This window comes from Fringilla coelebs (assembly GCF_963513975.1).
Source record: "Fringilla coelebs genome assembly, chromosome: 10".
Classification (NCBI taxonomy): Eukaryota; Metazoa; Chordata; class Aves; order Passeriformes; family Fringillidae; genus Fringilla; species Fringilla coelebs.
Genome location: NC_140036.1, coordinates 18,867,968 through 18,883,485, shown reverse-complemented (window position 1 = coordinate 18,883,485; position 15,518 = coordinate 18,867,968). Strand labels below are relative to the sequence as shown.

General features: G+C 41.8%; 1 protein-coding gene across 1 annotated transcript in view; it reads left to right on the top strand.

Moving 5' to 3' along the window:
* USP13 (ubiquitin specific peptidase 13) overlaps window positions 1-15,291 on the top strand; it is a 50,192-nt gene extending 34,901 nt beyond the window's left edge. The window contains exons 11-21 of the mRNA XM_084212352.1: window positions 429-554; window positions 2,407-2,560; window positions 3,841-4,015; window positions 4,378-4,466; window positions 4,822-4,944; window positions 6,336-6,362; window positions 7,076-7,219; window positions 8,187-8,353; window positions 8,851-9,013; window positions 10,568-10,652; window positions 11,272-15,291. Coding sequence (XP_084068478.1) covers window positions 429-554; window positions 2,407-2,560; window positions 3,841-4,015; window positions 4,378-4,466; window positions 4,822-4,944; window positions 6,336-6,362; window positions 7,076-7,219; window positions 8,187-8,353; window positions 8,851-9,013; window positions 10,568-10,652; window positions 11,272-11,365 — 1,347 coding nt within the window. The 3' untranslated portion in view covers window positions 11,366-15,291. The remainder of the gene's footprint in view (window positions 1-428; window positions 555-2,406; window positions 2,561-3,840; window positions 4,016-4,377; window positions 4,467-4,821; window positions 4,945-6,335; window positions 6,363-7,075; window positions 7,220-8,186; window positions 8,354-8,850; window positions 9,014-10,567; window positions 10,653-11,271) is intronic.
* Window positions 15,292-15,518: the final 227 nt, after the last annotated feature.

Below are 15,518 nucleotides of genomic sequence, written 5' to 3'. Positions count from 1 at the left end.
TGTTCTCTGCTTGGATCTGCACAGCTCTCTGGAAAGGTTTTGTCCTGAGGAAAGCTGCCAGCTGATACACCAAAGTGCTTCAATGCTCTGGCACAGGGTTCTGAAAGCAATATCAAATGTTATATAACAATGTAGGCTTTCAGCCTTTCTGAAAACTACTAACCTTTAAAAACCTCCAGTAATCTCTTTAAAATGCCAATTGCCAAAGGACAGGTAGAGTGAGTTCTGCAGGAACTAAGCCATAAAACATGTTCTAAAACTCCCTCAAATCTTGTTTCAGGACCCTTCCCATTTTATTAAAATGGAAAAATAGGTGAAATGGAAGCTATCATTCCTCCAGTGCCAGAAATGGGCCATAGATGGATTTAGTGGGGTAATTTTGATGAATAAAAATCCATTTTGAAATGGTTTTTCTCTCTTTCATTTAGCCTCAACACAATGGAATATCTCCTCGAATGTTCAAGGCTTTTATCAGTAAAGGCCACCCAGAATTTTCCTCTAATAGACAGCAAGATGCACAGGAATTTTTCCTACATCTTATAAATCTAGTAGAGGTGAGAAAACCTGAATTGCTGCTTCTTTTTCTGGTTATATTAGACAATGAAAGCAAAACTGTTACATGAGTGGCTCATATTTTAGTTATATTATTTTTAGCCTTAGATGTGTAAAAGGTGGGACTAATTACAATGTATTTAGAAACATTTGCTTCCTTAATTCTTCCTCTTCTTTACTTCAGACTCTTGCATGACCATGAACAGGGCCAGTGGTGCTACTAACAAATATAAAGAGGTCAAGCTTCAATGTACAGGCTATAAGATTCATAAACATATGTGACCTTTTAAATTTCTATTCCTGTTTACCCTATTGAAGTGTGCCATGGAATATCAATGAATTGGGTATTATGATTATTATTGTTATTGTTCCAAATTCTTATAATTGTTGGGAGCAAATTAATTACCCTGTCCAGCTGTTCTATAAATCCCAGCTGTATGTTATTGAATCATGGGAGGAAGGATTCCCCTGCTGAAAGCAGAGTGGCTGTTTGTCAGTGGAATATTTCTGTATAAAGCTTTAGTTCCACCGAGCTCCAGCTCAGTGCTGTGTGTAAAGGAATCATACTGTGAATTTTAATGCTGTCTTTCTGAAAAGGAATTTAGAAATACATGCAGTTTTGATGTAAAGCATTTCTTGTCTACCCTTCCTCCCTCATTTCCCATTTTCCCCAAGAATCAAGGCTATTTATTCATGTGTTCAGTCTCTAGATGAAGTTACTCACATTTGTATGCATAATGTTCCACATCCCTAAATGCATGTACTGATTATAGGGTGGTTAGAAGAGACTTTTCTGTTTCTTGCCTGATAACAGGCATTTAACATGAACAACAAAGAGGAGGTATATTATTTGCATGACATTCCCATCTGGATAATGAACTACAAGTTGCTTGTTCTGTTTCAGTGCATATTCAGAGTGGTAGGAGCAATTCTATTTACTGAGAGGATGCTCCATGTTATTTATCTATTTACTGTAACTTGCCACCTTCCTACCTTCTATTCACCTTGACTCAGTCAGGATCTTGTATGTTCTCAGGAACAAATCCTGCAAGTTCTGTGGGTAGAAAGATGCTGCTGTGAGTGCAGAACTTGTGGATTTTGGTGGTTTTCTTTGTAGGGGCCAGACCTCTGCATGCAATCCAGTGTGAGCTGAGCTGCCAGATCAGTGTCTTTGTGCTTGCCTTAAAACAACTAGCAGCCTTTGGGTTTTCTGGTCATTTTAGTGATCACTGCATCTTGATTCTTTCCTCTGTCAAGATTGGGATTAAATTACAAGATGGTATTTCTTGTTTGGACTCAGATGTTTATTAGTCCTTTTCTATATAATAGTCTTACAAGTTGTGAGTTTTACAGTACTTCTCTCTAACAAGGTAAAAATTAAGTTGTATCTTTTTCTCTACAAGGCTTTCTAAGGATAACCTGTCTAATTAAGAAATGACACCTAAATTATTTTTACTTTTAAGCTAATAAATTAACTACTCATGCTCTGCAATGCAGACATTTTTATCTAATTGCACAATGCTACTTAAACCTCTGAAGAAGAAGAAGGTGGAGAAGAAGGTAAAGGAGTAGGACTAACTTCTGCTTTAAAACTTTCATTTTGCTTTATATATATTACTACATTCTAAGACCTTAAACTCTAGGTTTTTTAGTATGTGATATTACACATTTCTATCCAAACTACCCACTCATAATCTCAGTTCTATCATTCAATTTTGGAAGCTTCCTCTACGGCCTCATGTCAAATGCAGTGTTCTCTTGGGGGTCAGTGTCTGTCAGCACAGAAAGTCCAAAATCCTCAGCACCCAGGGTTCCAAGAGGCACAGAAGTGACTTGGTGTGCTGTTCCTTCCAGAGGAACCCTGTGGGCTCGGAGAACCCCAGCGATGTTTTCCGGTTCCTGGTGGAGGAGCGCACGCAGTGCTGCCAGTCCAGGAAGGTGCGCTACACCGAGCGGGTGGACTACATCATGCAGCTGCCTGTGGCCATGGAGGCAGCAACCAACAAAGGTAAAGGGGCAAACTGCTCTGCTTGACCCAGGGATGTGCCACTTTGTGCCCAGAGATCCCCACCAGCGCTGAATCTCCTTCGTCCTGGACAGTGAAACAGTTTGTGAAAGCATCTTCATTTTAAAAATGAACTGAAGATACCAGCTAATCAATATATTTTAGAAACACACACTCACAAAGAAAAAACCAAAACCAAAACCCCAAATCTGCTTGCTGTTCTTTAGCAGCAGATTATAAAATCTAATGTGGTAATAGAGGATAGGGGTATAAGGTAGTTTGTAATTTATAAGTCTAAAATATATAATTTGAGTGTTCTGAGCTTTTGGGGAGGAGGCAAGGAGGATGAAGTGTTGGATGTTGATTTAATAAGCAGGAGGTTTTTTTTCCTCATGCCTGTGGAAAGCACCCTTGTTTTCAAAGGAGAAAATGGCTGAGGAGGCTTGAACACTTGGGAGCAGGAGGAAGGCACTGACAAGTTGTGGTTGCATCTGTAGTCAGTGGTGAAGAGCCTTGCAGAATAACATAATAAATGTATGCTTGAGGTAGAAGTGAAGGGGGCATCACAGGAACATGAAGGGAGATGTGCCTCTGATTTCCCACATAATCTGAACATTTAAAATATTTTAAAACCAGAAAATACTGTTTTGATTGTTTAATGAGATCCTATGAAATACCACAAGGCAGAGAATTCTACCTACTTTTTACCTGGCCTACAACTCCTTGCACTGGACAAGTTTAGGAGAACTTTTCATTCTTTGTTCATCAGTTTGAATGATGACTCTGTTGCTTATAAAAGAACATGTTATTTCCAGGTAATGACTCAGGAGACAGATTAGTTTGTGAATTTACCATATGGCACTGCTCAGCTTACCAGTGTCAAGACTTTTTCTAGATCATACATAATCCTGGCCTGTCTGAAAAAGTCAGATGACACAGATAGACAGCAATAACTTTCCAACTCAGATTGAGCTCTGATAAAGTGGGTGTGTGGCATTACTGTTCACGCAGGATTTTGGCTGTCATGGCAAAGTTTTCATTGCCTGTATCCTGGTATTTCCAGTTCTGTGTTTTCTCCATGAACAGAAACCTTTGAGATGTGGCTGTAAGTGTAGCTCCTGACCCCAATGCAGACAAAAAGATTTGATGTCTAGTTAAAAGTATGCAAAACTTCTACTGCTAAGTAGATTTTTGCATTTCTAAAACTTGCAGAAATAAGCCTGATAAGGAGCACATAACCATGACAATGTTCATTAGCTTCTAGTGTTGTGTGCATTTCTCAGATGAATTAATTGCCTATGAACTGAAGAGGCGAGAAGCAGAAGCTGCAAGGAGACCTCTGCCAGAGCTGGTCCGTGCCAAGATCCCATTTAGTGCTTGTCTGCAGGCCTTTTCTGAACCAAGCAATGTAGAGGATTTCTGGAGCAGTGCCCTTCAAGCAAAATCTGCAGGAGTTAAGTAAGTGTGTGTTAAAAACTGTGTTCTGTGCTTATCTTGCTACCTGGGCGTGGTGCAGAGAAAAACAAATGCACAGTGAGCTCTGGCATCACATTAGTGTTGGGGCTCATCAATGGGATGTGCAGATCAAGCCTTGCAAGAGTTGCAATGATGAACTGAGCAGGAAATTAATTGTTCTCAATGGTCAGACTCCAAAAGTGATGCAGTCTGGTTGTTGAGAGTTTGAACTTTAAATGCTTGTAGGGTGGGATCCTTTGTATCAAGCAGCAATAGCTCATCTCAGTGTGCATGAGCTCTGGGATCTGTGCTGCTGGGGGTTCTGTTGCCTGATTTCAATGAATTGTGTTTCTTGTCCTTCTCAGGACTTCCCGTTTTGCTTCCTTTCCTGAGTACTTAGTGGTGCAGATAAAGAAATTCACCTTTGGCCTTGACTGGATACCCAAAAAGCTTGGTATGTGCTTGTTTTATTTACCTTTCTATCCCAGATAATTAATAAGATGTGCACATTATAGTGAGGACCTGACTCAATTAAGTTTGTACTGTGAAGATCCTAATTGAATCTTTTTCCTTTTACACTGAATTTAACCAATCCATCAGGTCTGTGGAGTTAAGATACAGTTTTGTGTGATCTGAGCTATTTAAATTGTGCTTTGGCATTCCAAATTTCTCAAAGAGCTCTTTTCAGGAGGAGAATCCTGGCTGTTCCTGCACCTTGAGTACCAGAGTTCCCTCTCTGAAGGGGTAGGTTGCACCTTAAGGTTGTTTTGCTGGCTGCAGAAGCTTAGCCCATTTCTCTGCTCTTGTAGATGTTTCTATAGACATGCCAGATTTCCTGGATATCACTCACCTTCGGGCCAGGGGGCTCCAGCCAGGAGAAGAGGAACTCCCAGACATTGCTCCTCCCATTGTCATTCCTGATGACCCAAAAGGTATTTACTGACTTACTTTCCCCTGTGTTCCCCTTTCCTCCTGGCACATAGGGATTCTCTGGAGCTATGAACAAAAACCCAACTCTGTGCTTCTGTAATTGAAGACTCTTACAACACCCCACAGCCTTTTTCCCTCCCTACTGGACAACCCTGTTCTTCCAGCTTTTCTGTTTTGGGGATTTATTATAGAATCACAGAGTTTTTTGGGTTGGAAGGAATCTTACAGATCATCTAGTTCCAACCCCCTTGCTGTGGGTAGGGACACCTTTCCCTAGAAGGTTTGATAATCGATGTTGCTGTCCTTGACTCTCTCCAGAGAACCTTCAGTGCATGTCCATGACTCCCTTGGAGTAAAGTCACTGTGCACTTCCCAGGTCCAGCACAGTACAACAAAACTTAATACACAAAGGACTACAGTTCAAGAGAACAGCTTTCCAGGCATAGGCTTAGACTCTAAATTTTACTGATTTTGAAAATACAAGAATTGTTAGGGCCTAGCAGCTGTGCCTGCATGCACAGTCCTCTTCTCTGGATGTATCTGGGCTGCCATTAAAAAAAGCTCTCAAGGAGAAGATGGCAAACAGCTGATTATAATGTTTGTGGAGAAGAAAGAAAGAGGAGTGACTAAAATGCTATGCTGTTTTTTGGGTTTTTTTCCTTGAATACTGCTTCTTTTATGCTGAAGTTCAGAAACAAGAATATTAAATATCCTCCTTCTTTATTCCCTGGGTTTCTCTGGAGAATATGGTTTATAACAAGTAAAATAATGTTTTTATGGTGTGACCTTAGACCCAGGTGGCTTCACTTTCCCCCAGATGACTGAAGTTTGAGTGCTTTGGTATTTAATGTGAAGCCAGTAATGCAACTGCTCTCATGATATGAGTGCCCCCATTTGCTGGGGTATTTATAATAATGGTGGCAGAATAACATGCTGTATGTGTGTGAAAGAAAGCTAGTACCTGAAATTATGTGCAGAGCAAGGATATCACAAACTTCAATTCTCTAAAGGTTTTAATTCCATCCCTTATCTGTGTAAGTTCCTCATAAAGGCCTACTTACCCTCTTGCTGAATGGACTGACCTAGTTTTAGTGTAAATGCATGGGTGATGGTACTTTTTTTTTTTGGATTCTTGCTTAGGTCAGCCATCAGCTTTATTTCCTACTGGTTTATGGTATCAGTGACACTTTGCTCTGAACTGAGTTAGGGAAAACAATTAGTGTGCAGAAATATCCCTGTTCTAATTCATGGCTAAAACACCAGGGAAATAAGGATGAAACTGCCCTGTCTCCATAAGGTCAAATATTTCTATGAGTTTAAAAATATGGAATTGTTTTACCCATATGGATCTACTTAGCCTTTTCCCTGTTTTTTCCCCATTGTTAATTTTCAGATCACACGACGAACCATTTCGTGGAGTGTACGTATCTCATTTTTCTACTGCTTAAAAAACTGTTATGCTCAGCTGATGGCTTCTCTCTCCTCACAGAGATGCATGAGGCCTTGCCCTGCATGCTTCCAAATAAAAGCTGATTTCTGTGCTTGTTCAGTGTTACTTCCATGCGTGCAGGACTCTCTTTGAGGGTTGGCATAGCCAGAATATGAGCTGCTCCTCTGCCTGCTGCACCTCAGGAGGATCTTGCAGTCCTGGAGGTCACAGCCACTTTATCCTGGCTCCCTCTGCACTCTGATCTCACATAAAGCTGTCTGACCGTGTCATCCAGAGGCTGCCAGACCCGGCAGCTGTTATTTCTCTAACCTGCAAGATCCTGCCTTTGAGAGGGGCTTGGTTTTGGCTGCCATCTCTAGCTGAGCTCAGCACCTGACTTCCTCACCCCTTAAAATCCAGTGCTGAGGTATTTTAAAATAAATAAAGTCCCGTCGGAATTCATCAAGATTTAGTGATCTATGGGGGGATCTGTGCCCCTATTGAGACAAAAGATTATCAGTGAGTCCATAACAATGGCTGTAATGCTTTGTACAAGGCTGTTTTCTGATGGCTGTGGGGTTATTGAAGTACTAAGCCAAATCCAAGCAATACGTACTGTAACATAGGGCACCGTGAGAATATTAAGAAATATTATGCAGTGGATGAAATGAGACTTTTATATTTTAGAAGGTCCTTTCTTGCAGCCCTAGATATTGATGAGTCTTCAGTTATGCAGCTGGCAGAGATGGGCTTTCCTTTGGAGGCATGTCGGAAGGCTGTGTACTATACAGGCAACCTGGGTGCTGAAGTTGCTTTCAACTGGATCATTGCACACATGGAAGAACCAGGTCAGTGATTGGAGGCTGTAAGTTAAACTCAGCTCCTGGTTGTGGATTTTGGCAGTCAGTAGAGATTTTATAATGTGTGACAGAGAAACAACGACCCCCCCTTCCCCACCTGGGAAACCTGGAGGTGTGAGTGAATTTTCCTAAGCTGCTCCTGGGATGTGCAGATCTTGACTATTATGTGGTATCCTCTGCCTAGAAGAAGACAACAAACTAAACTACACCAGAAGTCCTGTCCTCACCACTGGTGTGGGCCAGCTCTGTTTCCACCCTTTGGCTAGGTCCGTGCTGCTAAGGGGGAAGCTGACTTGTGACCAAGTGTAAGTACAAAGAATCCTGTGGTCTGGATGCTTTCCTTCCATATCAGCCTCCTCTAGCTCAGGCTGGAGCATTCATGCCATACTTGGGCTGTCTAGTGATGGACAGAGCTGCTAGATGTTCTCCACTCCCTGTGTTTCATCTGTGCAAAGTCTGGACTCATGATTCAGCACTGAGTACTCCCTTGCCAGGAAACTCCAGATTTGGTTGAGTTCACGCTTTACACCATGAGCTTCTGTGTTGCTTGTGTAAATGGGGAATGAGTTTCACTTGGGCTTAGCAGACATTTCCAGATATGGAATCAGTTCATTTTACATCTGTGCACTGGGTTGTCTATTATCCTGATGCCATCATTGCTTCCATACCAATCTTTGCTGCTTTCCTGCAGTTGTTTCACTTCTGCAATGTGCTGAGTTATTCCAGCCTGCTCAGTATGAGCACATGCACCTAGATATTTTGTAAAGTGCACATTCATTTTGTTGTTTTTAAGGCTTTCCACACATCTAAGTCTGAATTTAGATGCCAGTGAAATGAACTTACATTGATTTCAGGACTGCTTTTGAGGTCCTGTGTGTTCTTTGTTCGTGTTTGTTGTTGACTTTCCAGTTAAGTGAGGCAAAATAAGGAACTGATGAATGTTTGTTTGTTCCAGACTTCGCTGAGCCATTGGTCATACCTGCATTTGGAGAAGGTGCTTCCAGTGGGGCAGCTGCTTTAGGAGCTGTAGGGTTAGATAACCAGCCTCCTGAAGAGATGGTTGCAATTATCATTTCCATGGGATTCCAAAGGAATCTGGCAATTCAGGCACTGAAGGCAACAGTGAGTTCATGGGTTATTGGTAGCACTGGGGCTTTGTTTCATGTTCTGTGCTTTGTGCTGGTGGGTGCTCAGATGCCTTTGAAATGTGTGCAAAAATCCAGTTAGTGGATGGTGAGCCTGGAACTATCCTGGCAAAGTGTGGGATGCCTGACTTCTCTGGAGTGGGGAAGGTGCTTTGTGTGCTTCACTGGAATGGTAAAGTGTGGAAGGCAGTGAGGAAAACATACCTACTTTTACAACCTGTTGAAAAATAACCTGGATGCCTGGAGACTGTGTCTGCAAGATAAGAACCTGGGGCAGTGGGTCTTAGTTGTGGGATTATTTATTTCCCATATGTCAAGCTTTTGCAGAGTGCTTGCTGAGTACTGTTTTTCACGGAGGTATCTTACAATTTTTAAGTGCTGTAAACATGATCCTTACTCTGTTCAAAGGCTGATGAATGGCAGTGTGATGTTAGAGAGTATTAAAGGCTGCTCTTTTGATTCTTTGACTGGCAGAACAACAACTTGGAGCGTGCTCTGGAGTGGATCTTCAGCCACCCCGACCCTGACGAAGAAAGTGACCCTGCTTTGGACACCATGGATATGGAGAACAATGCTAATGCCAATATCCTTGCAGAGACAGGGTCAGAGGGACCCAGGATCAAAGATGGCCCTGGAAGTAAGTTCTGCTTCAGCTTAGACCTGGCTGTCCTTCTGTTGTGTCACACCCACCCCGTTCATAGAGCTCCTTTCTGTTTTGAAAGCAGTTATTGTGGGTTCTTTTGGACAGGATGCAGACAATTTACTTGCAGGCTTGTTTCTGGGGCTGATACAGCAGTGTGGGACACTGAGTTCTGTGGGCTGTGCTTGCTCAGAAACCTCTCGGCTTGGACTCACTGAATAACCAGAGCCCAAAGTTTCTTGCTGCCAGAGCACACAAGTCTCTCCTGGTCTAGATTTACTTTTTGTTCTATTGCTATGAGATAAAAAGACAAAGAAAAGCTAGAATGTTTGCAGAGGTTCAGCATCCTAAAGACCACCTGAATTTCTGTCCTTCTGTGGTCTGCTGGGCAATTTGATAATCCCTTCAACCAAGTTCCTTATTCACAATGCCACAAGTACAGTTGGTGTCCTGCATGTTTTGTTTTCTTTTGGTCGAGATTCTCTGTCATACAGCTGCTAAATTAACCACAAGATGGGGCTAATGTACAGCAGGCAAAGCTGAGAGGAACCTCCTGGAGGTGTCACAGCACTGGAGTACAAAAGCTCAGTGGTGGTGCTAAGGATGTCACAGAAAGTTTTTTGAAGGGTCTTTAGTGATGAGTTCTAATAACTGTATTATGTTCTAAACTCCTACTTTTGATCTTGAATATAAAGGTCTAGGAAAAAAAATTTACCAGACAATTTGATTTTTGTGTCTGTGGTTGCTACCGTTAGATTAACATTATAAATGTCAACCTGAAGTCTTTTGGAGACATGGGAAACATTGATTATCACTAAGTTAAAAAAAAAAAAACAAACTTGGAATAATTTTTTTTTGTGGTACTTAGCCTTTATAGACTGAGGCCCTTTACTGAGTGCCTGAAATCCTGGTAACAAACATGATTCTGTGAAATAGCTCCAGAAAGCCATCTCCAGCAAAATCCAGGCCCATGTCCTTATCCTGAAAGCAGGAACCCTTTTAGTTTTAGTGGTAATTCACATGAATCACATGAATGGGTGGGGATCAAGAACCAGTGCTGAGCTCTCCAGACACTTTAAGCATAAAAATTTTCTTTGTGTTAAAGGAAGAGCTTTCTTTCCTGTTCTCTCTTCTATGCTGAAATACAGACTTCTGTGTTTTTTGATTTATAGGAGATCTGTGATCACACGTATAGACATAGCTAATTTGTGTGCAGAATGAACTCCCTGTTTGGCACTTTCTGTGGTGCTCTCTGTGAACTGGGAATGAATCTGCTGTTTTCTTTCCTAGCAGGGGCTGTGATCACAGCCCTGCTGTATGTGCACAGGTCTCTGTGGGTTTGATTTGGATTGGTTTGATGTTTGACAGTGAATCTGAGCCACTAGTTAAGTTGGAAACATGCTGCAGTGTTAACAGAAACTGAGTTTGGGGATGCAGAGTCTGTCTTGGGAGTGCTTAGCTGCTTCTCCAGGATTAGAACATTTCCCCTGGAGTCATATTGCAGTGATAGCAGTGAAAGACTTAGGGTGCCATTTGTATTTGTTAAAACAGGGTATGAGCTGTTCGGGTTCATCAGCCACATGGGAACATCCACCATGAGCGGCCACTACGTTTGTCACCTCAGAAAGGAAGGAAGGTGAGTGCAGCTGGGGGGACACATGGCATGAGCAAATGTCTGATCTGAAGCACCTGTACAGAGCAGGCTGTGCTCATGGCAGACAACACAGGCTGTTGCCAGCTGTAGGTTTCCCACCAAAAGAATGAAAATTGTCCCAGATGTGATGAGTCAGTTCTGATCCCACTGAAGGCTGTGGTGAAATGTACCATGGCTCTCCTGTGCTCACCATTCCAAATCTCTGTTCAGTTTGGGGCACTGGTTCTGTATCTGGCTGAGCTTATCTGAGCTCTTCCCAACTTCCTTTTGTTGCCCATCAATAGAAGGCCATGGAACCATGGGCTGGTACCAGTGCTGCTGGTACTGTGGTGCTGATCCTGATATGCTCCCATTATTTGACATTGGGAATCCCTGATTTTCCTTCATTTGAGCTGTAGCTACACATTCCTCTGCACATCCCTCCTCCCTTTCAATTCCTAACTCTGGCAGCTGGTTCAGCTGTTTCTCTGATCCTTTGTTCTCATTGCAATGCCTAATTTTAGATTTTAAACTCTTTTGAGGTTTGGGCCTGAGAAGGCTGTGATAAATCTGTGGTGGTTTTTATACTCATGGAATGTAATCAATCTTGTTTTCCTTTCAGATGGGTGATCTACAACGACCTTAGAGTCTGTGCCTCAGAACGACCTCCCAAAGACCTGGGCTACATTTATTTTTACCACAGGATACCAAGTTAGGCCTCAAATCTATCACCTGGCCTTAAGAAGCCATAAGCCTTTTTAACCTGCCCAAAAAAGCGTACAATAAAAATCTAAAACCAACAAAAGACCCCTTAACCCTTGGACTGCCAAAAAGCAAAGGAAACCGTGGGATGTTTATAGTGTATTTAAAAACAATCATTTGATGCCGCCTTAAGTGTTAGATGGAAGATTTCTATTAGGTGCTGTATAGGACATTGTTTTAAATTTATACACCTTACAGGCCATGTGGATTTCTGGTGGAGTTTGCAGCTAGTGTGTGGAGAATATGGAAGCTTCAGTGTTGAGCAAAAGCAGTTCAGCCCAGCTCCTGCCTGTCCTGCCCATTGTCCTTTGAAGACCACAAACAGATATTTGTGTCTTTGGTGACTGGGAGCCTGTGTTTTCATCCAGAGTCCAGATCATGTAGAGAAATCATTTGAAGGGAGCAGATTTGTGGCTGTTCTTCAAAGCAGGATGTCCTTTTCCAGAGATTATTTTCAGTGCAGTGAGAGAAGTCAGCTGAAGTTGTATCTGTTGGAATTCAGTGGTACAGTATCTTGATTTGACTTTTCCAGGCTTAAGCCTAAGAGACTAATGGAGACAGGAGCAATCTCCTGTCGTGCCCTGTACATTTTTTGCCAAAGAGAAATTTTATTTTTGCAGACATAGGTTTCTTCAGATTCACTTGAATGTTGATTTTCTAAGTTCTACCAACAGATTCAGGATCACAGATGGCTAAAAGCAGCAGACTTTCTGACTAGGAAATTAAATGCACACCCTCAGGAAAGGCAAGGCTGTTATTTAAATTTTGTTTTCTTATGGGGGAGGTAAAGAAGGGTTTAATGTCCCATTATATTTATGTTAGGGAAATTTGTATCTAGACCACACATATTCCATCTGAAATCAACTCCCTGACAAAGTACTTGCAGTGCAATCCTGCTTTCTGCTAAGGATTGCTTAAATATTGACTTTCATATAGGAGTGGGGGAAATTGCTTAGTGAGTTTTCTGATTTATTGATTCACCCCCCTCTTCCTCTGCTAAAAATCCAAACCAAAACAACAACAACCAACAGGAGCAAAAAAAAAAAAAAAAACCAATAAAACCCCCCTTGAAAGGATATTCTCCCTTTCTTTAAACTTGCAAATGCATCAATAATCTGATCTCTCCAACAGACATCTTCTAAAAGGGGTCTGATATCTCTGGCAGGGATGATGGGGTGGGTAGGCAGGGGCTGGCCTTTCCTGTCTTTTTTTTTTTTTTTTTGGTGTTATTTAAGTGTTTTTCACAGGTGAGAATACATTATGTGGGTTTTAAAATTATATTTGAAAACACTAATTCTAGAAGAATTACAATGGTGAGTTCAAAACCTTTTATGATTCCAAAAAAAGAACAAACCCAAAGGTTCACAGTGTTGGACAGTGCTTAGAGGCTGTTGCTGGAGTTGCCTTGTACAATGTTACCAAGCCCTCAAAATAAATTGCAGCAGTCAAAAAAAACAAAAACAAAAAACAAAAAGCCAAAACTTTTTTTACAGAGTGCAAGAGAGCCAGAGAAGTGTCATTACATTTTCTCTTCTGTTAGTGTCTGCAAGTTTTAATAGCAAAATTCAGGCAGCTACACACTACAGAAGAGAACCCAAATTAAACATCTGTTTATGAGAAGGGAATTTTAGTTTTTGCATTGTCTGGGGAAAAATAATTCTCCCTCTGGTCATAAAGCCACACACAGAGCCAAAAAACACTGTTGGTATTTTAATCAGGTTTTGATCTTAAAAGATTGTGATTGAAATTCCAGTGCAATAATTGTACAGAGTGTAAAGGTGTCTAGTTGCTGGGAGAGCTCCCTGCACTTAGAGCTCCTCTGGACACATCAGTGCAGTGTCCTGGCACATTAATGAGTGGCCCCTGGGATATTCAGCTGCCCTGTGCTTATTAAGCCACCAGCTCTGGATGAAATAAAAGCTGCCAGTAATTTCTTCGCTTCTTCCAGATTTTGGCTATTTGAGGACTTCACCAGGAAGTGACAGGTTTGAAAATGGGATCAGCAAATTATGCAGTGATACATCTTCTATTTAAAGTGAAAGAGCAAAACTTCTGTATATATGTGTGTTTCTTCATTCTGGCAGTAGAAAAAGGAGAAAAGGCCTTTTTTTCCCCCTTCCTTTAATTTTTAATTTTTTTTTAAAATTCCCATGTATATTCCAAAGAAGTTCAACACAACAGCTTCCCTCTTGCCTCATGAACTTAAAGGGCTATTTAGAAACACCAAAATCTGGTGACTGCTGCCTTTTTTATTTAGAAATATTGGGTAAATAAAAGCCAACTGAGTAACTCCCATGTTCATTACCCAACTGGAAGCATGGCTGGTCTTGTAGGATCAAGGATGGAGCTGGAATCTTGCAGACTGCTTGGTGCATCCCAGAGCTGTGATGGCTGTGGAGCTGCCTGGTCTCAGGAGGCACATTTGGAGGGTGATAAACTGGAAATGGTGGCTGGAAGGGGAGTGCCCTTGGCTGGCTGTGGTGGGTGAATTGGAACAGCTCAGGTCCTGGAGTTCTTCTCAGTTCATCACTTTTATGTTTTTCCTGCCCAAACCAAAGTTAGTCAGGAGTACAGGGAGCAGTTTAGGGGAAAGGACTGCAGGTTTTCTACAATTTAGCAGTTAAAAATATTTTAGAAGTTCTTCAGTCAGGTGTTTGAGGAATTACTTAATTCTCTCCCAAAACAGTGTCCTCCCTCCTTTTTTCAAATGGTCGAGTTGTCTCCCTTTTGTGATGGGTTTTGTGTGAAGAACATCAAGAACCTGGAGGAGCAGGATGTAAACTCCTGACTCCTCAGCCTAATGGGAGGGGAGAGGACTTTTGGGTTTTGGGTTTTTTTAAACTCCAGCATTGCAGAAGCCTCACTCAGACTGTTCTGAGGAGATGACAGATCTGCCAGGCTGTGCCTGCTGCAGCCTGAGTGTGCTGAATGTGCCAGGGCACAGCCTGGGCACTCTCCCTGGGTGGGTGCTGGAGGAGCTGCTGGGGGCTCCGTGAGCTGGGAGCTTCTTGACAAAAAGGAATGGAGGAAGAAAAATCACTGTGAGCTGTTAGAGACAATCTGACCTGAGAATTACTGCAAGCCAGGACCCGGCAGTAAATAATGCTCTTATTTCTCAGACTTATTTTTGCCTTTTTTGTATGATACGTTTAGGTTGGGAGAAAGGAAGGAAGAAAAACTCAATAACTTTTCCTGTTTTCCTCTTCTCCTCTCATTCCTAGCAGCATGCTGGATCCAGCAGACTCCTTATTCTGTCTCCAAAACACATGTAGGCACAAACTCCTATTTAATCGTCCTAGCCAAAATATAATTAGGATAAAATTAATTTATTCAGACCTGTAGTTTTAAAATAATTGTAGATGTTTCTGAACTCCCAATCACTTGTAACTCCACTGGGTTCAGTGCCATTACCTCTGACTGACTTTGGTGTAAATGAAACCAACATCAGCCCAGTTCTTTGATTCAGACAGCCTCCACCAGGTCACAGAACACATTCAGAATGTGGGTGCATCCAGAGCTCATTAGATTTCTTCAGAAACCTCTCCAAGTGATTCCTTTTGTTCTCCATCCTGGCAGCAGCCATTTTTATCCTCTTTGCTGTTCTCATGCACTGGAAGCCTATGCAAAATATGAAACTGGACATTTTATTGTTTTCCCTGTTGCCCTTCCTCCCTTAATGGCTGAGATTGGTGTCTGATTTCTACTCAGTCTTCAGTGGTTTTACTGTTGTATCCTGGAAGTGTCTGTCCTGGCTTACTTTGCACCATTCAGAGTTGTTTGCTTGAAGCACTGTTAACTTTCTGGAGAGTATTTGTCTGAGATGAGAAAGGCTGTGAATGACGTTGTTGCAACCGTTTTAAATTAAAAAGAAATATTCTCACATCTGGTGACTGTGTGGATTCTTGCTTCTTTATTCCTGTCTGAACTGAAGAAGAATAGACAGAATTTGTTTTGATGCTGCCTCTCACTCTTTTGTGTTCACATTTGGTGTTTTACTTAAAAAGACCCTGCATAGGGAACAGAGAGGTTTGTGAGCATCTTGGTTTCTTGTGACTCCTGGCTTTTCTGTGGATTAAAAAAAAAAAAAAAGTAAAATCCCCAAGCCCT